Source organism: Mixophyes fleayi, chromosome 1 (genome assembly GCF_038048845.1).
Source record: "Mixophyes fleayi isolate aMixFle1 chromosome 1, aMixFle1.hap1, whole genome shotgun sequence".
NCBI classification, from domain to species: Eukaryota; Metazoa; Chordata; class Amphibia; order Anura; family Limnodynastidae; genus Mixophyes; species Mixophyes fleayi.
In genome coordinates this window covers 255,129,922-255,152,793 of record NC_134402.1, presented here as the reverse complement: position 1 = coordinate 255,152,793, position 22,872 = coordinate 255,129,922, and the positions used below count along the sequence as shown (strand labels likewise).

Genomic DNA, 22,872 nt, shown 5'->3' with positions numbered 1-22,872 from the left:
CCCCTCTGCTCCATATTTCTATTATTATGCCCATGATGGCCCTCTGCTCCATATTCTATTATTATGCCCCTCATGCCCCTCTGCTCCATATTCTATTATTATGCCCCTCATGCCCCTCTGCTCCATATTTCTATTATTATGCCCCTCTGCTCCATATTCTATTATTATGCCCCTCATGCCCCACATTTCTGTCATCATGCCCCCTCCCTTAATGCCTGTTCCAAATTCCTCTTTCATGGGCCCTCCGTTAGTTAACTTACCTTTTAATTTCCTTTTCCTTTTCTCTGTTCTGTTCTCTTCTTGTTTACTTCTTTTTTTCTATGGCGCGCTGCCACTGCTCCTCCTCTTGGCTCCGGCGGTGCTCCTCTCCTTCTCTGCCACTGAAAATGACGTCGGGCGTGATGACGTCATCACGCCCTATGTCATTTTCAGTGGCAGAGAAGGAGAAGAGACTGCCGGGTCCCGACGGTCAGCTGACTTATTTTTTTTCTTCTTTTTTTTTCTTAAATCCTTTATTAGCGTTATGCTGGCGGCCAGAGGGGGATGGCCCCTCTGCCTTGCCTTCCCTGCTCACCGTCAGCTCTGGCAGGGCCCTCAGGGTACCGCTGGGCCCTAGGCAGTTGCCTAGGTTGCCTAGCGGTAAATCCGGCCCTGTATATCACGGTTGGTGGCAAGTGTATAAGTATATTTCATTTATTTTATATCTTTGAGTTCAACTAATAACCTTTGTCTTGCCAGGCAGATTTATCAAAGAACAATTCACTCAAAAGGATTTAAACAGAAAATCCATATTATATGTTATAAATCCAACACTTGACGTGTTCCATGATATTGTGGAATTTCAAGTTACAGATCCAGCGGGCAACACAGCTACACCTCAAGTGTAAGTCCTAATAAATAGAATATTTCTTGATGTGTTTCTTGATCATAGATTTCTTTCCTTTATTTCAGTTGCTTGAATGTTTGAAAGGGGATTTAAATTAGTCTGTATTAGACATTTCCTTTTCTAGTAACAAATCATACCAGTGAAAGCCTGTTCTGCTGTCTCATTGTATCTCAATATGTGCTGAATTAAGCCCCAGAATTTCTGTTTGCTGCAGTTCGAAAGAATTCCATCTAAAAATTTAGCAAATTTCACTCAGATTGCAAATCCGTAAAAAGGAAATAGCTCCCCTGACCTCAGTGTAGGAGTAGTAAAATCAGTAAAAAAAACTAATAATAAATAAAAAAACAGGTAGCATGCCACCTTCTCCAAATCCTCAATCAACCCCAGTGCTAAACAGCTTGCACTGATTTCCACTTCAATGGGAATACTATGAGGGTCAGTGCTAAGTTGTTCCTCTGGGTTTGGGCAAAAAATTCATTGGGACAACTGGAATGACCACTTTGTCTCAGCAGTGGTCCCTTGAATGACCCTTACCCATTCTAGCAAAAGAGTGAAAACTAAAACACATATCCACAATTTTAAAATAAACTTAAATTGAATAAAATAAAATAATCCCCAAACCCCTATTCACCACTTTATTAAATATAAAAAAATCTTGTTTTGTTTGTTCTTGTTTCTTGATTCGAAGCAGTGCACATGGAGAAGAAAATTCCCAATTAAAAAACCATCCACTCTCGAACTAGTGCTGACCATGGCTAATTGATCAAAGTCAGGTGTCTCTGTGACTCCCCTTCACTGGGAAGCCAATCACAACTTGTTTTTCCCAGCAAGCCACTTGTGATTAACTGGCAAGTGAAGCGGAGTCACCGGGACTTCATCATCATCATCATCATCATCATTTATTTATATAGCGTCAACATATTTCGTACCGCTTTACAATTGGGGACAAACACAGTAAACTAATAAAGAAACTGGGTAAAACAGACAAAGAGGTGAGACTTCCAGCATTTATTATTTAACAGCATTAAGTGCTAGTGTGCTGGTTAATCAAACAAAGGTTTTGTGGAGACATTTATTTAATAAAGTTTATTGTAAAATTGTGTAGATGTTTTTTAGATGCTACCTGCTTTATACACTAGTGTTCATTGCAAGGGTTTGGATTGGAGTTTACCTCATTGACCTCTTCACGACAACAGATCCAAGCACTGGTTACACGTATTTGTGCTGTCTTAATTGTAGCAGGTTCAGAAATAGGGTTTCAAAGCCACGTGTCATTCACAAATTATGTGCAAATAGAATTGTTTGGATTTAACATTCCTCAAACCATCATCATCAACATTTATTTATATAGCGCCAGCAAATTCCGTAGCGCTTTACAATTGGGAACAAACATTAATAAGAAAATACTGGGTGATACATACAGATAGAGAGGTAAGAGAACCCTGCTCGCAAGCTTACAATCTATAGGATAGCCTTAAATAGCATATCTATTGTGCTGCAGCAACACAGTCCACACATTTAGATTATATGAATAAACATACATTTTCTATCAGTTTAATTTACCTGACATAAATAGCTATTTTCATGTACTGAGTCCCTCCATAAAGAAATACATTGGCGCCCTTCTCATATTTCTAGTCCAGAGTGTTGTGTGCATATCAGGCTTCATAGACTTATGTAATTTTTTTCTGCTTTCCTTTTGACTATTCATTGCAGAATCTAGATGATGGTAATCTCGGTTTTTAGAATGTGCTCAATTTGTCTAATCCAACACTAAAAATGGATCTGTTAATTGCTTGCAATGATTTTACAATTTTGCATGAAACACAGCTGTTGTATTCAGGAATGTTACACACAGTTCACCAGCAGATGTCCCTCTTGTCCTATGTTTCAACATAATTTGGTACAGGGAGAATAGTCCTGGAATGATCATGTCTTTTTGACTGTAACATTTAAGTAATACATTTCTGCTGAATACAATTAAACCAACCCCACTTCAAAACATAAAAAAGTTGGATGCACAAAGTTCATTTCATATAGCAGGACAATCTATATGCCCCCTCTTATCGAATTATTGTATATTGTATTGTCTCCCCTTCCCCACACTAGCACCTTGAATCCCCCCTCCAGCAAGTATGATGTGAATGCTTATGCTATTGTAACCCTCTGAAAAAGTGGATTATATCCAATTTATATAATATTCTGCAATCTAATAATTTAGTTTACATTTTACAACATGAGTTGGACTGGGAGAAAGATTTAGGCCCACCGCCAGTTGTAGATGGTTATCGCAGTTTTGGTGATTAAATGATGTCTAAAGTTGACACGGTCTCTATTTCAACCTTAATAAAATTAAAAGAAAATGTATAAAGTCTGTACAAGATGGTATTATATTGTGATATTGTCTTGTATTTGGTACCTTTCATAAACAAAATGTTTACCTCTAAATTTCATCTTTGTTGATGAGGTCACAGTGAGAGGGGAGACAATATCACAATATAATACCATCTTGTACAGACTTTATACATTTTCTTTTAATTTTATTAAGGTTGAGAAATGATATATGGAAGGCTAGTTTGTCCGAATTATTACTAGGGAGACAAGGGAGACAAATTCAATTAAATTTGGAATCCCTGGTTTAAATGCTCCGGAACATATAAGCATGCTAGTCTAATTTTTCACCTGGAGAGGAGGTCCAAAGGGCAAATTCGTGGGGGGTGATGACGTGATTTGCAGGAAAAACGTCAGGGCTCTGTTTACACGAATCTCATCATCATGACCTGTCCACATGAGGCCTGATAATGCGAAACGCAGCATCAAGGCTGCTTCCCGCCCTCTTTGCAAAAGGTGAGGCAGGATCTGGGAAGTTGGTCTACTCTCCTGGGAGTCCAGGGGGATTACCAGAATTTTGGGAGTGTCCCAGATGTTCCAGGAGAGTAGGCAAGTACGCAGATATGCCCCAACCCCACTGTCTACTCTAGTCTAGTTTTTTAGACTAATTCTAATTTTACATGCAAGAAAACAACATTTCTATAGTTTCTAATCATGGTACAATTTCTTCAAATATATGCTCAGTACTAGGGAAATGATACTGTTTAATGCAGAATATTAACATCAGTGGTTTGGGTTAATCCAAGTTATCTTGGAAAGGTTACTTATGAGTACAATCTTTTAAAATTGAAGTAAAATATATACACAACCTTTATTGTTATGTCAGGAAAGAGTATACTATATGCTAGAAGCTAGTTTAAAATAAGAAAGAAATGCAAGCATTGATTCATGATTTAGCAATTACTGTTGAATAAAACCCTACTAGCTCTAAGCTAAGTCCATTTGTATTCTAAAGGTTTAATTTTTAATGCCATGCATACTATATATTTAGATACTATAGTTGGGTATTTTTCTTTCATTTAAATCCCTTTGTTTGATTAAACATAAAAAATTCTGACTTCGGTCTGTGCTAAAGTGGCAGCATGGTGAGAGCAGCAGTAGTTGCTCTCTTAGAAGTGGAAGTTTTATATGTTCGTTGTTGTAATGGGAGTTGTAACCTGTACCCATATCAATGGATGAGTCAGCATGAACACTAATGTGACCTGCACTAATTACTTCACTGGAAGTCTTTTCATTTTTCACAGCTTGGAAATAAAATGGTCTCACATTGAATTGCTCCAGGCTATATATGAGGTGTGTGAGACAGAGGCAGTGGTGTCTTTGAAAATCACACGGAGAGGTTACCCTGTAGACTCTGCTTTTATTTCATTAAAGGTAATACACCAATGTCTTAAAATTTCTTGTATTAAACACATACTGATGCTGAATGTAGTTGCACTGTTTGGAGACACATATCGTCCGTTGAAGAAGACTATTACTCAACAGTCGAAAATGATCGAAAAAATATATGAGGCTATAAAAACTCAGAGGCAATGTAGAGGTTTTCTGGAGTTATCAAATCTTCTAGCTGGTTATGTGAATATTCACACTACTTACTGCCTACTTTTTGGACCTACCCCATGGTTGATCCAGGTCCAAAAGGCAAGTGAGAGGAACATGCCTCATCATGGCCCGCCCCACTCCGCAACAATGCAATAAATGCATAGTGGGAGGGTTAGTTATGGTGACACCCTCACCCCACCCAATGCTGCGCAGAGATACAAATCTGGTGCTCACAAAACAGAGGTGGGTTCTGATTATGCAAATTGCATAAGCAATGCTCCGCCCACTTCACAAGAATGGGAGTCTATGAGGGTGGCCTACTTTATGGAAGGACTCCCCAAGCAAGTATGACTAACATTACAGTAGTAATGGGTCCTCCTTGAGGACCCTCTTTCCCGCGTCCCCTCTCGCTCCCTCCTCTCCCCTCTAGGGGTCTCCCTGTCATCCGTGCCTTCCCTTTTAGACTCCGTCGTTGGCGGACCTTCCCCTCTCCCCTCCTCCGCCCCTCTAGCGGTGCTTTGAGCTCACTGAGTTACTGTGATTATTGTTTACTGTACTGTGCTGTCTCACCTCGTATTGTAATCTCATTTGTCCCTGTACGGCGCTACGGACACCTAGTGGCGCCCTATAAATAAAAATTAATAATAATAATAATAATAGTAACCTCTGCTCTCCTGTATCTAAAAAACAATGCTGTAATTCATAGCAACCAATCAGATTTTGTCATTTTTAATACAGTTTAAAAAATTAATGCAACATCTGATTGTTAGCTATAGGTTAGAATGGTGTCTGGCAAGGAAAAATGGTTTTGTTTTCACACACAACATTGTTTCTAAAAATAGTATATGTGCCTTTTATGCAGTTACCTGCGAACCAGTTTTCATAACTGTTTCCTGTGTAGCGGACATGTCAAACTCAAAACCCCAGTTGGTCCAAATAATCAAAGTCTCAGATTGTGTGAGCCGCAAGAAAACTAAAAAGAAATAAATAACCATCGTCAGCACAAACGGGTAATACAGTTGATAAACAATCAACAAACTGTCATATAAATGTACTTTGACACCAACTTACCAAATAAATAATGATAATGTCTTGAGCACAAACAGTCACAGATTACCAAGTACCAAGCAGTTCGTTTAAATTACGAAAGCGTACTGTTCAGACTGCATGCGACAACAGTTCGTATTCAGTGAATTTTTAAGTAATTTAACCAAATAAAATAAAACACGGGATGCATTCTACTTGTTTTTCCATAGTAATGTGGGGCTGCAAAAAAATGTGTTTGGGCCGCGAGTTTGACACGTCTGCTATATCATCATCATCTATTTATTTATATAGCGCCACTAATTCCGCAGTGCTGTATAGAGAACTCATTCACATTAGTCCCTGCCCCATTGGAGCTTACAGACTAAATCCCCTAACATACACACACAGACCGAGAGTGACTGATGTGTGTAACTGACTGATGTGTGTAACTGTCTGATGTATGTAACTGAATAGTATAGTAACTATAACTATAGCTATATAGTCTCCAGTGGAGGCCTGATGTTGGGATTTTATTGGAAAGGTCAATAAAAGGTCACACTTTATCAATTTATTGTTATTGTTACATAATAAAACATCTGTTTGAAAACGTGTTCATGTACATTTGTGTAAATGTATAATGATTCTGCCATATACCATTTGCCATCCACCCTTTTACAGAAATTTCACCTACATCCACATTATATGTACTTTGCATGTTCACCAAGTCTCTAGGTTAAAAGACAATTATACGACCACAGCAGACAGGTCCTGATCAGGAGTTCTAGTTGCTCTTAGCTAATCTAATCATTGCATCCCCCCTCAACCCCCCCCCTTCTCCCCCCACACACACATATTAAAGGAATATTCCAGAGTATTCTACAGCATTCAAATTTAGACAGATTGTACTGTTCTCTGTTATTAATTTTGTTGTCGTCTAGTTGGCTTCTGGAAAGTTGGGGTCTTGTTTTAAAAATCTGGAACAATTGTATTAGAATGCAAATGTTAACAAACTTAGAATGATCAGACTCTTTAGTTCAAACACAACACTTCATTATGGCCAGATAAAACTACCCTATAGCACAGGAATATATAAATAATAAAATGTATGAAAATATGTCACAGAGTTATAATCTAATACAAACATCTGCCGTCCCCAATTGACTAGTATTTAGCATTCTAGTGACCGCTGAGACCACAGGGAACATCCTCGAGACCACTACACAATACAGAGATTATGTCGTTCCACCAACCATTTAATCAACCCCCAGCCATTTTATCACCCCAAGCCAATTGCTTATACCCCCTCAGCGATTTCATCAACCCCTAGTGGCTAATTCATGACACCCTCCAGCAGTTTCACATCCATCCCCCCAACCATTTCACCACTCATCTCCCCAGTCATTTCATCACCCACACTCCCAGCCAATGAATTACCCCTCAGCCATTTCATGAACCCCCAGTGGCTAATTCATGACACCCCCAGTTATTTAATCAACCCGGAGAATTAATCACCCCGCTCAACCATTTCATCAACCCCCATCCATTTCAGTACCTCCCTCAGCCATTTCTTCCTGTCCTCTCTCTTCCTCTCCCACAGCAATCTTTGTTGATCAGGCCATTCTCCTCTCTCTCTCTCTCTCTCTCTCTCTCTCTCCAGTGCTGTAGCAATCTTCCTTGGAGACAGACAGCATGGTAGCAAATCCAGTTGCTGCTAGCTTCCTGTCAATGCAGCTGGGGACAGTTTTTAGTCCAATCTCGTCAGATCTGGCAATGCTATATCGCGAATCCAGACCAAGAACTGCAGTTGTACTGATTGTCAGCTAATAGCAATTGTATTTGCTGCCAGACTGATTGTCATGCAGTAGTGACTGTAGGGGCTGTCCCCTTTAAACTAGGGGTGTTTCTGATAATTCTAGGCCCCTGCCGTCGATATTAAAAAAAAGAAAAACTATGGGGGAGTAATATTAAATTCTGGCGTCACCATGCCTCCCCAAATACTGCTAAGTACTGACTAACAGGGTGCCCAAACTGCTGCAAATGACATATGCACTGATTCAATATTTATGAATATGTTAAATTCAAATAAAATAAATAGTAATTTTACATTAGAATGTGCAGAAATAGTTTATACTCTGCGGATGCTTTGTTAACTAATTTTCACTTAGAGATTAAATGATACATGTGACTTCACCGGGGATGACCAAACTTTTGCATACAACTGTGTATATAAAGTAATTCCTCATCCTGAATAATATTATGTTTTGTTCTACTTTAAAGGTAAATGGAATAAGTGCAGTGGATGGGAAAGACTTTTCTTCAAGTCCTTCTAGACTCATACAGTTTGACCCAGGTAAAATTATTAAAACTGATTACTCACCTCTGGTGCACTGCACAGAAAATGTACATAACGGATCCATGCCTCGTAGACCAGGAAAGTCTTCCATATCACTAAACATGACTTATGTTTGGGTGAGTGCAGGTGTATAATATGATGGGTCTTGTTATTACTATGTAGAGGAAAAAAGTGCTGAAAGGCCTGCAGCGGAGATGCTGTTTTGTGATGTCATATACCTATTTATGCAAATAATGCTCATGTGCTTTCACATAAAAACATTTGATTTGCACCTCCATATATTTAGCAGTTTTTTACATGTACATTAATCAGGCACCGGTGAAAAGTCTGTTAGGTGCTTGCAGCTCCCTCTTCAAAAGTAGAGAATTGTGAAGCCATGCATACATCCCGATAGGGTTGGGCGGTAGCAAACAAATAATATTAAGAAATTTATTATGATCGAGGGTGGAACTGCAGGGGATGTGGCTATGACAGGCTATGGAGGTGAAGGGGACCCAATGCAGGAACACAAAGTGGTTTGCGCATGCTCAGAAAAGGCCCCTGGTCTGTAAGCTGCCAGGCTGAGTGAGGCTACAGTAGCTTCACCGTGCCCCTAACCCCTAACTAAGTTTGCTTTGGGGTCCAGTGATGCACTGTTTTGCCCCTGATCACAATAAATATATAGATATTGGGATAAACAACCAATTAGCGCCTATACAACACAGAGAGCCTTTGAGCCACCCTTGCACAATACAGTGAGCCTTCTAGTGACCCCTGCACAATACAGAGAACGTCTAGTGAGCCCTGCACAATACAGATAACATCTAGTGAGCCCTGGACAATACAGAGAGCCTTCTATTGATCCCTGCACAATAAGAATGCCTAGAGACTTCTTGCACAATACAGAGAGCCATAGCACAATAATGAGAACACTAGTGACCCCTGCACAATACAGAGAACGTCTAGTGAGCCCTGCATAATACAGAGAGCCTTCTATTGATCACTGTACAGTAAAGAGAATGGCTAGTGACACCTTGCACAATACAGAGAGATTGTACTTTCTACTTAATGTAAAATGTTGACATTTGACACGTTAGCTACTATGTTGAGTATTTTAGTGCAGTGATAGTCCAGTAATAGGGTATTTATGGTGTAAGCTGGCAGTGGTAGCATAGGTGTATAATGATAGCGGATGGGTGGTGATCACTAGGCTGTCACACAAAGAAGAGATGGAGGGGGAGGCTGTAACATGCAGATGGGAGAGAGAGGCATTAGGAATGGAAGGCTGTCATATGCTAAGGGGAAGGAGAAGGGATACAGAGAGGCTGGCTGTCAAACAGAGGGAAGGGGGAGACAGAAGGAGAGGCTGTCATAGAGGGAGGGGGAGCATGTCACATGCTGGGGGGACAGGGGATAAAAATTGGGAGGCTTTTGCTCTCTAAATGGTGGGAAGGGGGAGACCAGGGAAGGCTGTCATATGTGGAGGGGAAAGATGTGACATATATAGGGGGGAGGCTGTCACAAGCTTAGGGGAGAAAGAAGGGGATGATGTCACGCGGGGAGGAGAGTGATTGATCAGATAAACTGCACATTCAAAGAGGAAGCACAGCAATGCAGAGCCGGCACCACCAATCAGAACCAGGTCCTAGGGTCCTGACTTTGCCACTTCCTAGTAAGAACTCCCCACCCCTAGAAAAAGAACCTTAAGGTAGTCATAGGAGCCACCAGCCTACTGAGAAATGAGGTCTATGACCCACCCGCTCTTCCCCACACTCACTTATTACTAGAGATTTCCACTGACCCCCGTGTTTTGGTTTTGTTTTGGTTTTTGGATCTGGATTAACTTCGTGTTTTGGTTTTGGTTTTGGCAAAACCGCCTTTGCGTGGTTTGGTTTTGGTTTTGGTTTTGGATCTGGATTTTTTAGAAAAAATAGGTAAAATATGCTAAAATCACGTAAATTTTGAACACCACAAGTGACCATATTATTTTGATCCAGTTTTGGACAAAGACTGCAGCGAGTTGGCTGGATGCTAAGCGAAAGTGCAACAACACAAACACACGGCAGTTCATAGCACATCTAGGAAACATTTCCACACAGCAGTAGCAGAAAAGAAAAGTGTTCCAAGATGGAATTGTCCTTGGACGCTCCCACCCACCCTTATATCAGATATTGAAAAGGACATGTACAGTTTAACAAAGCAAGTGCTCCAGGGAGTGCAACTTTTATGGCTGAAGTGCTTAGTTTGTTAGGGCCCCCACAAAACAACCTAATAATGGACTTAAGGCACCTAAGCATACAGTGCTGGTAATGAAATCTACTGTGGAAAGTCATGCACCAGTGGAAGCAGTTCTTGCCAGTGATAAGAAGAAGGCCATTGTAAGACCAAAAAAACACCTCTTATGTGTGGAATTATTTTTACACAAATCCTGACAACAGTTGTCTAGCCATTTTTAGCATTGTAAAGCCACGTTCAGTAAAGGTAGGGAACTTAACCATCTAGGAACCTCATCCATGTTATGCCATTTGAAGCAAGTTCATGGAAAGCTTTTCTGAAAATCAGAAACTTATGCTAAAAAATAGCAACAAGCAGTCTAGCATCAACTAGCTCTCTTCTCTCAGCTAGATCCCAGCACCTGCAATCTACACCCACAACACCTTCATCATCAATATCATCACTAGTGATCGGAGTTAGTCCTGCATCCAAGTTGCTAAGGCATGATGACTCCTCGCATATCCAGGACTCCTCAGAAGAATCCTTGAGCGTTAGGCCCACTGTTGTTGCTCCTGCTGCTGGGGGTGGATCTTCGACCCAGAAGCAGACCAAGAAGAAGACTACTAGTAGTTTACAACAATTGACTGTTAAGCAATCCTTTGCAAGAGGAAGCAAGTATGGCAACTGTCACCCAGTCGCACAGCGGATCACAGGCGCCATGGCGACTATCCTAGTATTCGATCTGCGTCCATTATCCACCATTAATGGAGCAGGAATAAGTTAATTGAGGTCCTGTATCCCCGTTACCAAATTCCATCTCAACACCATTTTACTAGACAAGCAATTTTTCACCTGTACCAGGAGGTTACAAAAAATAAAATTATTGGGCTACAAAATGCCATTCTACCCACTGTACACTTAACCACAGATATGGGTACAAGCAGAACTAGGAAAACTAAAGATTCTATGACTGTGACAGCCCACTGGGTTGGTAAATCGCCTTCAGCAGCAGGAACAGCAGCAGCATCTAACAAACAACGCCAGATCTATCAGAGGCAGGCTACTCTGTGTATCATCTGCTTCACTAAGAGGCATACCGCTGACAACCTAAGGGATGTCATTGCAACATGGCTTATCCTGCTTTTACTCTCCTGAGGATATGTGATTTCTGATAACGCCACCAATATTGTTAGAGCATTATAGTGGGGGGAATTCCATCACATTCCCTGTTTTTGTCATGCAATCAACTGATGGTACAGAACTTTTTAAAAAATGACAGTGACATGCAGGAGATGCTGTTTGTGTCCCGAAATATTTAGGATCACTTTCAGCATTCTGCAACAGCATGTAGGAAAATGCAGCAGCTGCAAGAAGAATATAATTTAGGGAGAATGTACTTTAGTCCACCGCAGTTCAGAATACTTTCTGTGTTGTGCAAGGTTCTGAAACCACTCGAAGTAGTCAAATGTGAAGAGAGTGCAGACACGGTTAGCTTGAGTCAAGTGATTCCCTTAATTATACTTCTGGAAATGCAGCGAGAGAAATTGAAGGAGGAAATGAAACAAAGTAATTTCGCCAACTATGTTGGACTTGTAGAATAAGTACTTTATTTACTTTGCCAGGATCCAAGAGTTTTCAACATCTTGAAATCGGATCATTACATTTTGGCAACTGTGCTTGATCCTAGGTTTAAGAGCTATGTTTTCTCTTTCTGTCCAACTGACCCAGATTTCAAGAGATGCAATGAGCTCCTGGTCAGCAAGCTGACAGCTCAAGTAGTACATGACACAACGATGTCTCCTCCTTTACTTTCTCTGGAAACTGCTGCTAGGAAAAAGCTTAGCTTTCCCAAGACACCCAGTGGTGATGCAGATGAGTCAGCACAACATTTTGACATTTGGTCTGGTCTAAATGAATTGCCCAAAAATCGTGACAGCTCTTCTGTAAAATGGACTACAAATTCCACGAGGAAGACCATTACAGGCAATTGCATCAAAGTACAAAGACTTCTGTGATGGTGGATTCCAGCAGGATGAATTAGTATTGTTTGAGGATGATGTACACACTGATGAGGGTGAATATGATGACAGTGTAGATTACAGGTGCTGAGATCTAGCTGAGGGAAGGGAGCTAGCTGATGCTGGTATGCTTGGTAGTATTTTGTATAGAATGGCCTGTTTCAATTTTATGTTTTTCTACAGTAAACTTTCACCTTTATTAGAGAGGTGATTTTTTTCTCTAAAAAGGTACATACTTTTAATTTACATTTTTGTTTCCCTGACTTAAAACCACTATGCACTTCAACATAGGCTTTAGCACATGAGGTAGAGGGATTAGTATCAAAATGACTGAAACTGGAGAGTGACAAGAACAATGTGACTGAAGACTGGAGAGTGACGAGGACACTGCCACCCCTCCTGTTTCTGTATGAGCTATGGCACAGTAGAATGTCACTGGAGACTTTTAAGAACACTGACAGCCCTATTATTGCAATTTATGTTTCAGCACTGAACCCTGTCACCTCTCCTGTTTCTGGGTGAGCTATGGCACAGAACAATGTGACTGCAGATTTGGAAGAACACTGCCAGTCCTATTATTTCTATTTCAGCAATGAAAATTAGCAGTGAAGCAATGGACCTCTCCTGTTTGTGTGTTAGCTATATAACACAGTACAATGTGACTGCAGATTTAGAACATGACTGCTAGCCCTAATATTTCTATTACAGCAATGACAATTAGCAATGGAGCAATGGAACTCTCCTGTGTGTGTTAGCTATATAACACAGTACAATATGACTGCAGATTTAGAACAAGACTGACAGCCCTATTATTTCTATTTCAGCAATGACAATTAGCAATAGAACAATGGAGCTCTCCTGTTTCTGTGCGAGCTATAACTCAGTAGAATGTCACTTCAGACTTTGAAGAACACTGCTACCCCTCCTCTTTCTTTTCTAGCTATGACGCTACCCAACTGCACGAGAGACTGCCAAGAACCGTGCTACCCCTTCTGTGTCTCTCTGTGAAATTGCGATGTATCGCCGTGGAGGGCGGTACATAGAGAATCCAAAACTCGCGAGATCTGACGATGTAACAATGAGGTTTTGCCTCGTTTTCAATTCTGAAGGCGCATGAAAATACAGAGCTGGCTCGGCTCGGTACTCCGATCTGCTAAGTTCGGGAGCATCTCTACTTCTTACATTAGTAAGCGGGAGAGGGTACAGTCAAGGTTCCTAGATATGAGGTACAGCAAAAAGTAGCCGTTTCCCACCAACTTATGGGATAATATTTTGCTGGTTACCTCTTTGTACGGAACATGAACTTGCTGACATAAACAGCAATTATGTAGATAGGAAGGAGAATACCACAAGAAAATAATCATTATCGTGGTAGACAAAATTTTCTTCGATAAACTCAGTGCCATGTAAATCATGAAAAATCGTTTATCTCTGAAGAAAAGCAATATGAAGAAACACCCAGGGAAACAGTATCAGGCAATACCCGTCCAATCATCTACACTATTGCTCCCAGTAGAAATCAATATACAGTAAGTGTAAGCTGCTTTTGAATATGGATTTTTTTTATTAACAAAATGTCACGATCTGCCTACAGCTTATGCATTACATGCTGCTTTGCATGGCAGCTCCTGCCTTTTTGTCCTTATTATTGTATTTGTATTGGCAGTACCTCCATTCACCAGAGGTGCTGCTATTGTGCCTTATTGTGTGCATTAGGGGTTAACCTTCATGTTCACCAATTATTCCATGCACCTGGGTGTGGTTTTCCCTTTATATACCTGTCACTCCCAGCACACATTGCTGGTTATTGTTGTCCCATCCTGTGATGTCATATCCTTGTTGCAACCTGTGGATTCTTCCTCCTGCCTTGCTCCTCCTGTTCATGCCTGCTTGGAACCTGTTCATACCTCCTGCTTCTCTGCATTAGCTGTTTACCTGCTGGTTTCTGAACATTTGTATTATTTCCTGCATCAGCTTGCACCTGGTATTTACTACTGCTCTGGATTACCTGCTATTTATACTTTTCTGCAAATAAACAGAGTGTTTTCACCATATTCGTGACTCCTAGCTGTACTCCTGTTTGTAACCGTGACAGTATAACCAGCCTACAAGACAGCTTTGGAGTCAGGTGAAAGTTTTGTTTTATTCTGGGACCTTTTTTCTGCAATCAAGTTTTCATTTGTTTTTTGCAACATGTCTGTTTCACCAATCATGGAATTGCCACTGCTACAAACTTTACAGATGGACATTATATTGCTACGTTCTCAGCTTGCTAGATTTTCCTCTTTACTTGTGGACCCACTCAGGAGACTGTCAGATTCTGCCTCTCTTAATTCAGAAGCTGCTGAGCTGTCTCAATCCACCTTCTCTGCTGATAAACCTGTGCAAACAGCACCTCTTAAAAGTGCTTCTACAAATTTGCTGTTTTCTATGAACTATGGGGTAACAAATTCCCAGTACACAGGTGGTTCATGCCCCCATCTGACCGAAGAGGAACGGTGGCGCAGGATAACATACAAGTTGTGTCTCTACTGTGCCAGCAATGCACATTTCTTGCAGGACTGTCCTGTCCGTAGACCACGTCAGCTTACTGAACCATCTCCTGTTATTTCCTCTCCGCATTCCAAAATTGTTTATGCTCCACCATTTCTGTTCTCTGGGAAGAGACCCAATCTGCCAGCTCCAGCCGCCTGTCCTGAGGCGCCAGCCCCAGCCGCCTGTCCTGAGGCGCCAGCTCCAGCCGCCTGTCCTGAGGCGCCAGCACCAGCCGCCTGTCCTGAGGCGCCAGCACCAGCCGCCTGTCCTGAGGCGCCAGCACCAGCCGCCTGTGTTGAGGTCCCAGCCTCTGTCTCCTGTGTCGAGGTCCCAGCCTCTGTCTCCTGTGTCGAGGTCCCAGCCTCTGTCTCCTGTGTCGAGGTCCCAGCCTCTGTCTCCTGTGTCGAGGTCCCAGCCTCTGTCTCCTGTGTCGAGGTGCCAGTCTCTCTCTCCTGTGTCGAGGTGCCAGCCTCTGTCTCCTGTGTCGAAGTCCCAGCCTCTGTCTCCTGTGTCGAGGTCCCAGCCTCTGTCTCCTGTGTCGAGGTGCCAGCCTCTGTCTCCTGTGTCGAGGTCCCAGCCTCTGTCTCCTGTGTCGAGGTGCCAGCCTCTGTCTCCTGTGTCGAGGTGCCAGCCTCTGTCTCCTGTGCTGAGGTGCCAGCCTCTGTCTCCTGTGCTGAGGTGCCAGCCTTTGTCTCCTGTGCCGAGGTGCCAGCCTCTGTCTCCTGTGCCGAGGTGCCAGCCTCTGTCTCCTGTGCCGAGGTGCCAGCCTCTGTCTCCTGTGCTGAGGTGCCAGCCTCTGTCTCCAGCTCTGAGGTCACATCATCTGCCTCCAGCTCTGAGGTCACATCATCTGCCTCCAGCTCTGAGGTCACATCATCTGCCTTCAGCTTGGAGCCTGCTGCCACTGTGTCCGGTCCTTCCAGTCTGCTCCAGAGGGGGCCCTGCCCTTCCAGTCTGCCCCAGAGGGGGCGCTGCCCTTCCAGTCTGCCCCAGAGGGGGCGCTGCCCTTCCAGTCTGCTCCAGAGGGGGCGCTACCCTTCCAGTCCGCTCCAGAGGGGGCGCTGCCCTTCCAGTCCGCTCCAGAGGGGGCGCTGCCCTTCCAGTCTGCTCCAGAGGGGGCGCTGCCCTTCCAGTCAGCTCCAGAGGGGGCGCTGCCCTTCCAGTCTGCTCCAGAGGGGGCGCTGCCCTTAAAGACCGCTCCAGAGGGGGCGCTGCCCTTAAAGACCGCTCCAGAGGGGGCGCTGCCCTTAAAGTCTGCTCCAGAGGGGGCGCTGCCCTTCCAGTCTGCTCCAGAGGGGGCGCTGCCCTTCCAGTCCGCTCCAGAGGGGGCACTGCCCTTCCAGTCCGCTCCAGAGGGGGCGCTGCCCTTCCAGTCCGCTCCAGAGGGGGCGCTGCCCTTAAAGTCCGCTCCAGAGGGGGCGCTGATCTTACAGTCCGCTCCAGAGGGGACGCTGCCCTTACAGTCCGGTCCAGAGGGGGCGCTGCCCCTACAGTCCACTCCAGAGGGGGCGCTGCCCTTACAGTCCGCTCCAGAGGGGGTCCTGTCCCTCCAGGCCACTCCAGAGTTGCCAGTCCATGCGGTCCAGCCCGAGTTGCCAGTCCATGCGGTCCAGCCCGAGTTGCCAGTCCATGCGGTCCAGCCTGAATTGCCAGTCCATGCGGTCCAGCCCGAGTTGCCAGTCCATGCAGTTCAGCCCGAGTTACCACTTGGTGCTGTCTGCCCTCAGGCTTCTCAAAGTGCTGTCTGCCCTCAGGCTTCTCAAAGTGCTGTCTGCCCTCAGGCTTCTCAAAGTGCCGCCCAGTCCGGGCCTGCTGGCAAGCCTTCTGCCCAGTCCGGGGCCACTGCCCAGCCTTCTGCCCAGTCCAGGCCTGCTCCCAAGCCTTCCGCCCAGTCCGGTCCTGCTGCCAAGCCTTCCGCCCAGTCCAGTCCTGCTGCCAAGCCTTCCACCCAGTCCGGGCCTGCTGCCAAGCCAGCAGCCCAGTCCGGGCCTGCTGTCAAGCCTGCTGCCAAGTCCGAACCATCCGTTGCCGAGGGTGCCATGTCTGAGCTGCCACCTATTTTTGAGGGGCACCTTTCTCAATTTAATGCTCTACTGAGGTTTTGTGCTTCTTATTTCCCCTCAGTACCTAGCCTTGTCAGTGACCCAAAGAGGCAAGTTTTGTTTTTGTTAAACTTTAGAGGAGAGGCTATGGAATGGGCGAACCCTTTGATTGAGACTAATCACCCCACCCTATCTGACTTACCACTATTTGTCGAGGCAGTGATCAACAAGTTTTCACCAACACCTCCCGCTATGCCATCTTACGGGGCCTCCATATTGTCAGCAGTTCCACCCATCTCACCTGGCCTAGAGATTCCTTTGTGCTCCACCCAATTGGTTCAAACTGCTGTTCCAGGGAATTCTCCCAAGAAGAAAAAGCGAAAGAAGAGAGCAAGGTCTACGGAGCTTGAACTGGCAGCTGGCATAGTCTCCTTTGCCCGTCCACCCATGGACGAGGACTTTTCTGCCGGGCCCCCAATTCTGGACTATAATTCCGATGAATTCAGACATTTTTGGTAATTGGGCGTCTGGAATCCGCCCTTAAGGAAGGGGGTACTGTCACGATCTGCCTACAGCTTATGCATTACATGCTGCTTTGCATGGCAGCTCCTGCCTTTTTGTCCTTATTATTGTATTTGTATTGGCAGTACCTCCATTCACCAGAGGTGCTGCTATTGTGCCTTATTGTGTGCATTAGGGGTTAACCTTCATGTTCACCAATTATCCCATGCACCTGGGTGTGGTTTTCCCTTTATATACCCAGTCCCAGCACACATTGCTGGTTATTGTTGTCCCATCCTGTGATGTCATATCCTTGTTGCAACCTGTGGATTCTTCCTCCTGCCTTGTTCCTCCTGTTCATGCCTGCTTGGAACCTGTTCATACCTCCTGCTTCTCTGCATTAGCTGTTTACCTGCTGGTTTCTGAACATTTGTATTATTTCCTGCATCAGCTTGCACCTGGTATTTACTACTGCTCTGGATTACCTGCTATTTATACTTTTCTGCAAATAAACAGAGTGTTTTCACCATATTCGTGACTCCTAGCTGTACTCCTGTTTGTAACTGTGACACAAAACTTGCATATCCACTAGGCAAACACATAGGTTGTGGGGCAGTTATAAAAACGATTCCTCAGGTAACTGTGCTGTATAGGTGTTGTTGCCATAGGAACCAATCAGATTCAGTCTGGCAGTTGAAAATTAAATCCACATTCTGATTGGTTGCTATGGATAATACCGCTTTTTCTGCACAGTTTATCTGTGGATCAGTTTTTATAGCTGTCCCCCAGAATATTACTTTTTTTTTTTTTACAGTTTTTTTATATTCTAAATCTAAATCAGAGATTATCTGAACAGTTTCCAATGGGCTCTCCTTTCAAATTTAATGATATACTTTTATCTTATGTCTGCAAATTTAAGTGCAAGCCCTTGTTTATCTAAACAGCAGGGGACTAATGTGCTATAACAATGCATTATCTTAGTTACATTATATCTAATTAATTTGTTATAAAACATAGTTATTTGCAGAGAGAATTTGGCATGTTTTTACATTTCCCAAACCTTACAAGTAGAGATCCTTTGCTTTCGCCTGCCAATAGCTATACTTTCTGTTCACTACACAGGATAGTATTATCACTTTGGCTGGAGCACAGTTAAACATTTTACTAAGGGCATGTGGTTTTAGTTTTGGTTAATTACTGATAACCTATGTGTCAATAAAGTTGGGGTTTTAGCAGTGTCATATATTCACTAATATTTCATATATAAGTGACTTTCCATTTCAGATAAACAGACTAAGCAGATCAAACAGAAATGTGCTAGTACTAGCAGATAAATAGAGCCTCATATAAATGTGGAACATCTCATTTACATAAGCTGCAATTAATGAATTGTATCATTTTGAAGTACATTAATAAGGTGATGGTAACATATTCATTATAAGGCTAGCTGCTAAGGAGATAGTAAGTATGTGATGGCCCAGGGCTGATGGTACCTTTGGGTAGTGTGGAACTACGGACTCTTCTTTCTTTGAGTTTTGTCGTCTTGGTTGACTTTTGGCCAGACTCAATAGGACTCACACCACGGCAGAGAAGCTGGAGTTTCCCCAGCAGTACGCAGACAGAGGGACAGCTGAGTGTCGCTATAGGGCTCAACAAATACAGTTTTATTTAAAAGCCTGCATACTCTATGGCTTGTCCTGGCTTTAGAATTGGCAAGAAACGTAGCCCTTTGGTTTCAATGACATTCAAATATGCAATTCACAGTACTTAACCACATGCAATTATAAGCAAAGCACAGTAGGTACAATAGGCATTCGCAATGAACCAAGTCCTGAGCTGGTTAATCAAGGGTAATACTTTTTATGTTTAGATTACTTTAAAACACTGAGTATATAATATGGACTTTTGCAGGTGATAACTCACTCACATTGTATTTACACTGATGGGTCCTTTCATTTCCTAGATTCACAGTCTCTGTTTATCAACCTGCACTTTGTCTACCCTGTCATAAATCTTAGCTCTGTCCCATCTGTAGGTTCTCTTATGGTATATTATCTCTTATGGTATATTATCCATCTTCTCTCCTTCTCTCGCTCTCTGATTTCCTGAGCAGAAGACTAACTCCTCCTTCCTGTAGTTCTGCTCTTTCCATCCAAAGTTCTGAAGCATGCTGGGAACTATACTTTTTCACTCCAAAATCTACAATCCTTTTTGTTCATACCTTGTCTGAAATCTCCAAAGGTTCTGACATGAACATTGTAATTATTTTCTTAACGCTGACAGACAGTATTCATTCTCTGCTCAACAATGGCTTGAGCTACCTTCAGCCTGTGCTAAGCTGTACCACCCAATCTGTCTGTGGTGCAGGACCACTCTGGGGCAGTTCTAGTTCAAGATCCACTGGTATTTTCCCGTGGCGTCCAAAGATGAGGTATTATGGTGTGAAGCCAGTGGAGCAGTGTTCAGTATTATTATACAGAGAGTTCAATTCAGACAATAACATTGGCCAATCCAGTCTTTGAAGCAGGGGAATGGCTTGGAGAATTTCTATGAGGGTTTGGGTCATCCTCTCACACAGAGGTCATTGCACTGTGGATGGTAGCCAGTTGTTCTCAGCTTCTTGCACACATACAATGCACATAAGTCTACAAATAAATGTGACTCAAAGGCTGCTCCTCTGTCTCTCAGAACTTGCTTGGGGTATCCATATGGTCGAAAAAAGGCTCTCCAAAAGACTTTAGCTGTCATTTTGGCTGTCCAATCCCTCACCGGCAGGGCCATGTCGAATTTAGTGTAATGATTTATGATAGTCAATGCATATTGATATCCAGTATGACTATTCTTCAACTTGACATGGTCAATTGCTACTATCTTCAGCAGTCAACTGCCTTTGATCACGTGGAGTGGAGCTTTCCACCCTGGCCAGACGTTTCTTCTGATATTACAGGTAGTACATACTTCACACCATTTTTTCATATTTCCTCTCATGCCCATTCAGAAGAATCTATTGCAGAGGGTGGCTTCGGTCCATTGATGACTAAAGTGACCAGACTGGTCATGATAAGCCTTCAACAACAGATGGGCCTTCTGCCTCGGAACCACAATTTGTATGAACTGGAAATGTTGGGTTCCACATTACGATGGACTACTAGTCCTTGCTGGACACATAAACGATCACTCTGCCTCAGTAATGTGATCAGGTCAGGTTCAGCTTCCTGACATTGCAATTTAGTTAATGTCTCCTTAGTGTCCAGCAATATCTTCAAGTGCTGGATCACTGCACTCTAGCTTTGCATTAAACCCCACCTGGTACATTTAATGGATCACATCAAATAGGAGAATAAAATAAATCAGTTAGGATATATGTGGGGTGTTTATAAGTATGCTATATATAGAATGAAAACATATTTGTGCATGTATTCCATGACCATTCATATGTGCTTTTTTTATTTAAAAGTCTATTTTATAACATTTTCAATTTAATACATTTGCAAGCAGTTAATAAAAGGCCAATTCATACACACCTTATTCATTTAATATTTCAACTTGTACAGTGGAGTTGGAGGAGCTATGGATACAAACACACTGTGGGATCTGTCAGGTTGCCTTCACTATGAAGCTGCCTGTATCATCTGATCCACGTTTCAAAAAGTGTCATTGTGCTCTGATAGCACATTTATCATACAGATGATTGATGTGTATGGTTAGATCGGTCAAGCTGTGTTCTTTGTGAATTGAATCCAGCCTGGCATAAGAGTACATAGTGTGTACATACCATAGGGTACTGAATTGGGAATAGGCTCTGATTCTCATATCGAATTTAGCAAGCACTTCAGTGGGACTGAGCTTTGTTCAGATTACAATCACTATGTCCCTATTCATAAATTGGATATATCTGATAAAACAAAGTTCCTGATTGTTATTGGGGATCACACATGTGCCAAATGTTTAATAATTTAGGAAGTGCTTTCTCAAATACTATCTGACAGTATGCCAGTCCTGCATGGGTTTGTTGGAAATGCATGCCAGTATGACGGCTGGAGAGCCAGATGTAGCCTTGTAACATTTAATCTCTGTCAACATAAAAAGACATCCAAGCAGGTTGATGGGTTAGTAAAGCATGATTTTAAAAGAAGAATAAAAAGCTTTGTCAACCACAAACTTATGTACTTATACGATATAGTGGAACTGGTTTATATAAATATTCATTAAAATATGTGATCATAAGTAACAGTATATATTAATATATACCACCACCACTTTACATTTTTATTATAATCTCTGAGCATATATTTTATATTTATATCAGCAGAGTCACATGTAAATGGAGTAGGCGCTGGTCAACATGGATAACTTATTAGGTTTATATTTTTCAGTTACCAAAGTTTGTCTGTACTGGCAACCATATGATAAAAGTACACAAACATTTATCAGGGTGTTATTACAGCCTTTAAGTGTCTTGGTGGTTCTGGTAGCTTCTGCATTGCCCTGTATGACTGTGTTTTATTACCTGGCAACTCCATCATTATAAACAAAAATATCCAAGGTGTTACTGCACTCGCTGGAGACTAGATAACCTCTTAGAACAAGGCAGATAGAGGTCTAAACCGTCTTTTCCGTAGATTACATGATCACAGGTACTCGGATGTCCCCAGGTCTTGTACTCAGAGTAGTAAGAGCTTATATTAGTAACTAGGTAGCGATGAGTAATAGAGGCTGGGAGTAATAGTACACCAGGTGATATATACAGGGTAACCAGTAATGATGCAAATGGTCGAGGACAGGCAAGGAACAGAAAGGTCAAGGTCAGGCCCAAAGGTCAGGGCAGGCAGCGATAAAGGAAGGTCCAAAGAACAAGCCAAGGGGTTGAGACAGCAGACGAGGAGAATTCAGGAACAAGCAGGTCAGGCAATTCAGCAGAATAGGATATCAGCAACACAGCAGGCAAACGTAATGCAGGGCAAAAACACTATAACCGACAGGGAGGCTAAGCCCTTCCTACCATTTAAACTAATGAGAACAAGAGATTTTCACTGACCCCCGTGTTTTGGTTTTGGATCTGGATTAACTTCGTGTTTTGGTTTTGGCAAAAACCACCCTCGTGTGTTTTGGTTTTGAATCCCTATTGTTTTCCTAAAATCCCTATTTTTTTTCGCTAAAATCACATAATTTGGCTCTTGTTTTGTGCCTACATTATTATTAACCTCAAAAACATTATTTTCCAGTCGTTTCCATTGCTGCTAGACTACTTCTAAGCCCTCAGATAACAATATATGTGGATAGAAGCAAAGGAAAGACATCGTAATTGGTGTGGCCTATTCAGATATGGTTGTGTCTTGTACAGATGTGGGTGGGGATTTTCCTGAAACTGGGAGACAGCTCACA

At 42.7% G+C, this 22,872-nt stretch overlaps 1 protein-coding gene across 2 annotated transcripts in view; it reads left to right on the top strand.

Annotated features, from left to right (window-relative positions):
- The window catches only part of FREM1 (FRAS1 related extracellular matrix 1), a 189,892-nt gene that overhangs the window by 136,064 nt on the left and 30,956 nt on the right, over nucleotides 1-22,872 (top strand). Inside the window, exons 27-30 of one of the 2 annotated variants that reach the window (XM_075209801.1) lie at nucleotides 739-883; nucleotides 4,522-4,651; nucleotides 8,123-8,195; nucleotides 13,350-13,517. In XM_075209801.1, the coding sequence (XP_075065902.1) occupies nucleotides 739-883; nucleotides 4,522-4,651; nucleotides 8,123-8,195; nucleotides 13,350-13,417 (416 nt within the window). In that variant the 3' untranslated portion in view covers nucleotides 13,418-13,517. Of the gene's footprint in view, nucleotides 1-738; nucleotides 884-4,521; nucleotides 4,652-8,122; nucleotides 8,196-13,349; nucleotides 13,518-22,872 lie in introns of those variants that run through there. The other variant, XM_075209793.1, reaches the window with a different exon arrangement.